Source organism: Artemia sp. Qi Xiang Cuo, chromosome 11 (assembly GCF_049724085.1).
Source record: "Artemia sp. Qi Xiang Cuo chromosome 11, ASM4972408v1, whole genome shotgun sequence".
In the NCBI taxonomy this organism is placed as follows: Eukaryota; Metazoa; Arthropoda; class Branchiopoda; order Anostraca; family Artemiidae; genus Artemia; species Artemia sp. Qi Xiang Cuo.
In genome coordinates, this window is record NC_142804.1 from 40,744,419 (window position 1) to 40,751,657 (window position 7,239).

The 7,239-nt window shown below is 38.4% G+C and overlaps 2 protein-coding genes across 2 annotated transcripts; both read left to right on the plus strand.

Annotated features, from left to right (window-relative positions):
- The first annotated feature begins 722 nt into the window (after nucleotides 1-722).
- On the plus strand, nucleotides 723-2,942 carry LOC148946973 (uncharacterized). Its single transcript, XM_089096473.1, has one exon. It carries the CDS (start codon nucleotides 723-725, stop codon nucleotides 2,940-2,942), a length of 2,220 nt encoding a protein of 739 aa, XP_088952599.1.
- Nucleotides 2,943-4,903: 1,961 nt separating this feature from the next.
- LOC148946974 (alanine--tRNA ligase, cytoplasmic-like) lies at nucleotides 4,904-6,679 on the plus strand. Its single transcript, XM_089096474.1, has one exon. It carries the CDS (start codon nucleotides 4,904-4,906, stop codon nucleotides 6,677-6,679), a length of 1,776 nt encoding a protein of 591 aa, XP_088952600.1.
- Nucleotides 6,680-7,239: the final 560 nt, after the last annotated feature.

A 7,239-nucleotide genomic window follows, 5' to 3' on the forward strand; every position in this document is an offset into this window, starting at 1 on the left:
CGAATGAGCCCCCTTTGAAGCTTCTACGACGACCCCTTCCATATGAAGTGCCTCTGGGAAAAAATAAATAAATAATAATAATAAAACATTGGAGCTGTATGGCCTTTACTATAGGCAACGCTAAAGCTTTGCCTCTGATTTCAAATATCATAATTAGCTGAAATTAGAATAGTATTTTTTGCTGATGCAAATTTACTCCCACCTTTTACCCGTGTCATTTAAACATTTTTGTCTCTAAATTACTCGGACTATCTGCCTTGGCTTTTTTCTACAATTAGTCATGTCTTGATGCCTACTGGAAAATACTTGATTTTCAATTCAAAATCAACGGACTCGGTTGAGGCCAAACATGGAAAAAAATTGTGAAAGAAAACAAAGAAAATTTGTGAAAGATCAGATGATGCAGGGGAACAGCAATATCATTCCTCTTGTAGAGGTTGGTCTTAAATTTTTGGACTTACAAAGAGACTCAGATTGAGCACAAACTTTTCATAGGCAAAATATGATTCTATAAGTGATTTTATACACAACGTAGCTGAAGTCTGAATTTATGTCACTATGACGTCATATTATTTAAAGCCATTTCGAACTGTATAGACAACATAGCAGCGTATAATGAGCAACATAACTTTTTACACAAACGTCATATCTGGATAAAAACCATGACTTCATTTTCACAATATAACTCAGTAGTCAATCGTCAATGACCCTTAGTAGAAAAAATGATTACATGCAGTTCTGTGTTTAAACTATTTCGCGCCGGGATTCCTGTTACAGGTGCTGGAATAGCAATCTGGTGGGTAGTAAAAAAATATAGACAGTCCAAAACGGATAAAGGTTCCATAGATGATGACGGGAAGAAATTGGAATTGTTTGCATCTAAAGTAAATCCTCCCTTAGGTGTAATCTTAGTTGCTGAAGTAGCATTAGGAAGAAAATATTTGTTGCAGTGGAGCAATGAAACAAAATTCATTGCAAAGAATAATATGCCACTTATTCAACAAGGAGTTATATGTCGATTTTTAGCAAGACAATATGCTCCTCAGCTGTATGGATCAACAGTCAATGAAATGACTAAAGTAGACCAATCGTTTTTTATGGCTCAAGATATTTTGATTATGCCTCAGCAGCTTCCAAGGTTCATCAAACAACTGGAAGACATCCTTTCAAGTCAGAAGTTTTTGGTTGGAGAGAATTTGACCATGGCGGATTTAGTCTGTTGGGCAGCTTTATTTTTGAATCCAAACTGGCACAACATGGTCGCTGATAGGACAGTCCCATCTTCTCTTCTAAAGTGGCACATGTCAATTTTTAACAATAAAGCTGTGCGTTATGTTATTGATAATCTACCATCAGAAATAAAGCCGTCTGTTTCTACTGATGTGGAGCTTCCAGGTGGTGAAATGAATGAAAAAGAAAATCCAGTGAAAACGCGATTGGGAGTGGAAGCGAAGAAAGAAGAGGATCTCCCCAAATGGTATTCAGAGGTCCTTGAAAAGTCTAAAATGATTGACTATTCTGACGTCAGTGGTTGTTATATACTTCTTCCCTGGGCGTATTCCATTTGGGATACGATAAAAACTTTTCTTGACGAAGAAATCAAGAAACTTGGCGTCGAAAATTGTTATTTTCCGATGTTGATTTCAAAGTCAGCGCTGGAAAAAGAGAAAGAACATATTCGCGGTTTTAAACTAGAGGTTGCATGGGTTACTAAATCTGGTGATACAATATTAAAAGAACCAATCGCAATCCGACCAACATCGGAGGCTGTGATGTACCCGTCCTATGCTAGACAGATTCGGTCACATAGAGACCTGCCTTTACGTTTAAACCAGTGGAACAATGTTATTAGATGGGAGTTTAAGGACCCAACCCCTTTTTTAAGATCAAGAGAGTTTTTGTGGCAAGAAGGTCATAGTGCCTTTGCAACTAGAAAAGAGGCGGAATCTGAAGTGTTCGCCATTCTTGACTTATATGAGAAGGTTTACAAAGACCTGTTGGCAGTTCCTGTTATAAAAGGAAGAAAGACAGAAAAGGAAAAATTTGCCGGTGCGGATTTCACCACCACGGTGGAAGCCTTTGTACCAGCCAATGGCAGAGGCATCCAGGGAGCGACCTCACACATGCTAGGCCAAAATTTCTCCAGGCGAGAAATGTTTAATATTGGATTCCAGGACCCTAAGACTAATAAAAGAAGCTTTGTTTGGCAAAACTCATGGGGCATGACGCCCAGAACCATCGGTGTTCTAATCATGGTCCATGCTGATAACAAGGGACTAGTACTGCCACCTCGAGTAGCTCCTGTACAGGTTGTTATAATTCCCTGTGGTATACACTTTGATACCAAAGAAGAAGATCGACAACACCTATATGAATTTTGTAGGAACATAGAGAAGGAATTAACTGACAATGGTTTACGTGCTAAAGGAGACTATCGTGACAACTATGACCCAGGCTGGAAATATAACCATTGGGAACTAAAGGGTGTTCCTTTGAGAATTGAAGTCGGTCCCCGTGATGTCGAGAAAAACGAGTTTGTTGCCGTCCGAAGGGACACGGGTGTTAAGGAATCCTTGTCTCTCGTTAATGTGCCAGAACGTGTGAAGCATTTGCTTGATACTATTCAGCAATCGATGCTGGAAAAGGCCACCCAGGAGATGAAAAGTCACATCAGGGAGTGTTTCAATTTTAATAATATTAAGGAAGAACTGGATAGGAAAAATATGATCCTTGCACCTTTCTGTGGGGACAAGAAGTGCGAGGAGAATATTAAGACTGATACTATCAAGGGAGCTGATACAGAACCAGGAACTTCAGCAATGGGTGCTAAAAGCTTATGCTCCCCATTTGAACAACCACGCATTACAGAGGATATGAAGTGTATCCATCCTGAATGCAGTAGGAAACCCGCAAGATTCACACTTTTTGGGAGAAGTTATTAATTAACTTCTCCTTTTTTATTTTACATCTCCTTTATTGAATTTTGTTTATTTCCTATTTAATTGGCTAAATTTGCACTTAATTTCCAGAATAAATTTGCGTATCATTATATATATATATATATATATATATATATATATATATATATATATATATATATATATATATATATATATATATATATATATATATATATATAATTTGTTTCCGCAACACGTTTCTATCTGACATCGGAGACATAATTACTTATAGGCTAATGGAATGTAAATAGGGGTTAGAAACGTAATTTCAACCTGTAAGAATATTTCAGCGTGTGTGCGCATGTGTGTGTGTGAACGTGTGTGTGTGAACGTGTGTGTGTGAACGTGTGTGCGTATACGTGTGTGTGTGTGTGTGTGTGTGTGTGTGTGTGTGTGTGTGTGTGTGTGTGTGTGTGTGTGTGTGTGTGTGTGTGTGTGTGTGTGTGTGTGTGTGTGTGTGTGTGTGTGTGTGTGTGTGTGTGTGTGTGTGTGTGTGTGTGTGTGTGTGTGTGTGTGTGTGTGTGTGTGTGTGTGTGTGTGTGTGTGTGTGTGTGTGTGTGTGTGTGTGTGTGTGTGTGTGTGTGTGTGTGTGTGTGTGTGTGTGTGTGTGTGTGTGTGTGTGTGTGTGTGTGTGTGTGTGTGTGTGTGTGTGTGTGTGTGTGTGTGTGTGTGTGTGTGTGTGTGTGTGTGTGTGTGTGTGTGTGTGTGTGTGTGTGTGTGTGTGTGTGTGTGTGTGTGTGTGTGTGTGTGTGTGTGTGTGTGTGTGTGTGTGTGTGTGTGTGTGTGTGTGTGTGTGTGTGTGTGTGTGTGTGTGTGTGTGTGTGTGTGTGTGTGTGTGTGTGTGTGTGTGTGTGTGTGTGTGTGTGTGTGTGTGTGTGTGTGTGTGTGTGTGTGTGTGTGTGTGTGTGTGTGTGTGTGTGTGTGTGTGTGTGTGTGTGTGTGTGTGTGTGTGTGTGTGTGTGTGTGTGTGTGAGTGTGTGCGCTTTTGAGCTCTCTCGCTGTTTTCTATGTTCTAGCATTTCACTACTTGTGACATTATGATAAGAAAGAGGCAACTGATTTCGCCAAGAAAAAGACAATATTGTGTTCAGTGATCAGTTCCTGAACTAAAACATTGTCATTAACAAGAACGAATGCTTGTGTTGAACAATGGAAGTTATAATAAACCAGGTAGGCTATTAGGCTTTTCAAGAATTTTCCAATGAAGTAAATCAGATAAACAAGATGATAGGAATCAGAAGGGGATTTAAGGTTCCCGACAAAAAAGAATCCTTCATGCAGTTTTGAGAATACAAGAATGAGAAAGATAGGACAAGCATCTTCAAAACCAGGCTTTAAATGCCGCTTTTGTAAGGGGCCTATGAAACTCTGTTTCTATATTTGTGGTATTTTATTTCTTGCAGTCTTTTTTACGTTATTCCAAATTTCATAACTAGCTGAAATTAGATCAGTATTTTTTCCACTATTTACCCGTGCCATTTAAACATCTTTGCCTCTAAATTACTCGGACTATCTGATTTTCAAAATAGTTGATTTTCAATTCAAAATCAACGGACTCGGTCGAGGCCAAACAAAAAAAAAATTGTGAAAGAAAACAATGAAAAATTGTGGAAGATCAGATGATGCAGGGGAACAGCAATATCATTCCTCTTGTGGAGGTTGGTCTTAAATTTTTGGACTTACAAGAGACTCAGATTGAGCACAAACTTTTCATAAGCAAAATATGTTTCTATAAGCGATTTTATACACAACGTAACTGAAGTTTGAATTTATGTCACTATGACGTCATATTATTTAAAGCCATTTCGAACTGTATAGACAACATAGCAGTGTATAATGAGCAACATAACTTTTTACACAAACGTCATATCTGGATAAAAACCATGACGTCATTTTCACAATATAACTCAGTAGTCAATAGTCAATGACCCTTAGTAGAAAAAATGATTACATACAGTTCTGTGTTTAAACTATTTCATGTCGGGATTCCAGTCACAGGTACTGGAATAGCAATCTGGTGGGTAGTAAAAAAATATAGAGAGTCCAAAACAGATAAAGGTTCCATAGATGATGACGGGAAGAAAAACGAGGCCAAACAAGCTAATGAGGAAAGCATTATTATTGAACCAGGCTCACAGGAGAATATTAAAATAGGGCAAGATAATAAGGATCAATTCAACATGCGGCAAAAGTTTCGTCAAGTGCAGCGAAGGTTTATGGATTTTCTTATGACACAAATACGTCCTTTTTTCAGGAAGGAAAATGAGCCCATACCAGTTAACGAGGAAAACATTACTATTACTCAAGCCTCACAGAAGCATATTCAAATAGAGCAAGATAATAATGATCAATATAAGATAACTGCCTGTGAAGTGCGGCAAAGGTTTATGGATTTTTTTAAGAAAAAACAACATCAGTTTTTTAGATCCTCTTCAACAATTCCCAAGGAAGATCAAAACATTTTATTTACGAATTCTGGAATGAATCAATTCCAGCCCGTCTTCAAGGGTATAATAAACCCTAGTAGCGAAATGGACAAATTAACCCGCGTAGTCAACACCCAAAAATGTATTCGTGCTGGTGGCAAGCACAACGATCTTAGAAATGTAGGCCACGATACTTATCATCACTCATTTTTCGAAATGCTGGGAAATTGGTCCTTTGGAGACTATTGGAAGGAAGAAATCTGCAGATGGGCTTGGGAGTTCTTAACAGAAGAACTGAAATTACCCGAAGATCAACTCTACGTTACGTATTTTGGTGGTAACGAATCCTCGTTTCTCAACCCTGATTTGGAAACTAAAAATATTTGGAAAGAACTCAACCTTCCTGAATCACATATCATTTGTGGTTCCATAAATGAGAATTTTTGGGAAATGGAACAGATCGGTCCTTGCGGTCCTTGTTCTGAAATCCATTTTGATCGAATCGGTGGTCGTGATGCAGCTCATCTTGTAAACAAAGGTGACCCAGATGTTTTAGAAATTTGGAATCTTGTTTTCCTTACATACACCAAAGACATTAATGGCCTGAGGCATTTGCAGAAAAAACATGTTGATTGTGGAATGGGCTTAGAACGATTAGTCTCCATTGTCCAACAAAAAAGATCAAACTACGATACGGAGCTTTTCACTCCTTTGTTTGATGCCATTCAAAAGGGAACCAACATGCCAGCTTATTGCGGTAAATGTGGAGCTGAAGATAAGGAAGGAATTGATATGGCCTACAGAATAGTTGCAGACCACATACGATGCCTAACTATAGCCTTGTCAGACGGAGGAATACCAGGTGACACAGGAAAAGGATATGTTCTCCGACGAATTTTGCGCCGTGGTGTACACTTTGCCACCGAGAAACTAAAGGCAAAGGAAAAATTTTTCGGATCATTGGTTCATGTTGTGATCGATATATTAGGAGAAGAGTTCAGCGAGATCAAAAAAGATCCTGAGAAGATCATTAACATCATTAATGAAGAAGAAAAACTATTCCAAGATACTCTTTCGGATGGAAGAAGTGTGTTCGAAAAAAAAGTTGTCGAACTTGGTGATTGCAAAGTCTTTCCAGGGGCAACTGCTTGGGAATTGAAGGCTACACACGGCTTTCCATTTGACCTTACAGAAATGTTGTGCGAGGAGAAAGAACTAACAATAGATTCAATAGCCTATGAGGAATACCAAAAAAAAGCTCAAAGGCTCGCAAGACAAAGAGTTTTCTTTTAAAAGCGACAATAACTTCTTATTGCTTGAGTAAAAAGTTGCTGTAAAAAAAGATGCTACGCCAAAGCCCCAGGAGATTTGAATTCGCTTAGCTTAGCAAGTTTATGCTGAACCAAAGGCCAAAGGTGTGTTTATTTGTTTTGTCGCTTTTTTTGTGGTGGTTAGGTGAACCAATGATCCTAGATGGCTGGGAGAAGGCTCATTCTAACAGACTTCAAATTGATTTGTGAAAGTAGGGATTCTTGGCTCTTCTTAATTTTTTGGACAAATGTTCTATTTTCAGGATTGTTAAGAAATAAAAGATCTTGTCTTTGAAATGAGTTACAGTTTATGTTCATTATGTTTTTAGGAAAGTGTCTCATCTTTTGATGCATCTGTAGAATAATTTAGTTGAATGAATTTTTGCTTAGCTTTGTGTATTCAAGTCAAATAAAAGCCAAAATTGCTCGCATAATTATCATGGTTGCAGCAGTAGCTTTCACCTAATAAAGAGTGAACCAGATTAGTTGCCCTCAACCATAATACCTATTACTGTGAGAGTAGATTAGCAACTTCAGGGTGAG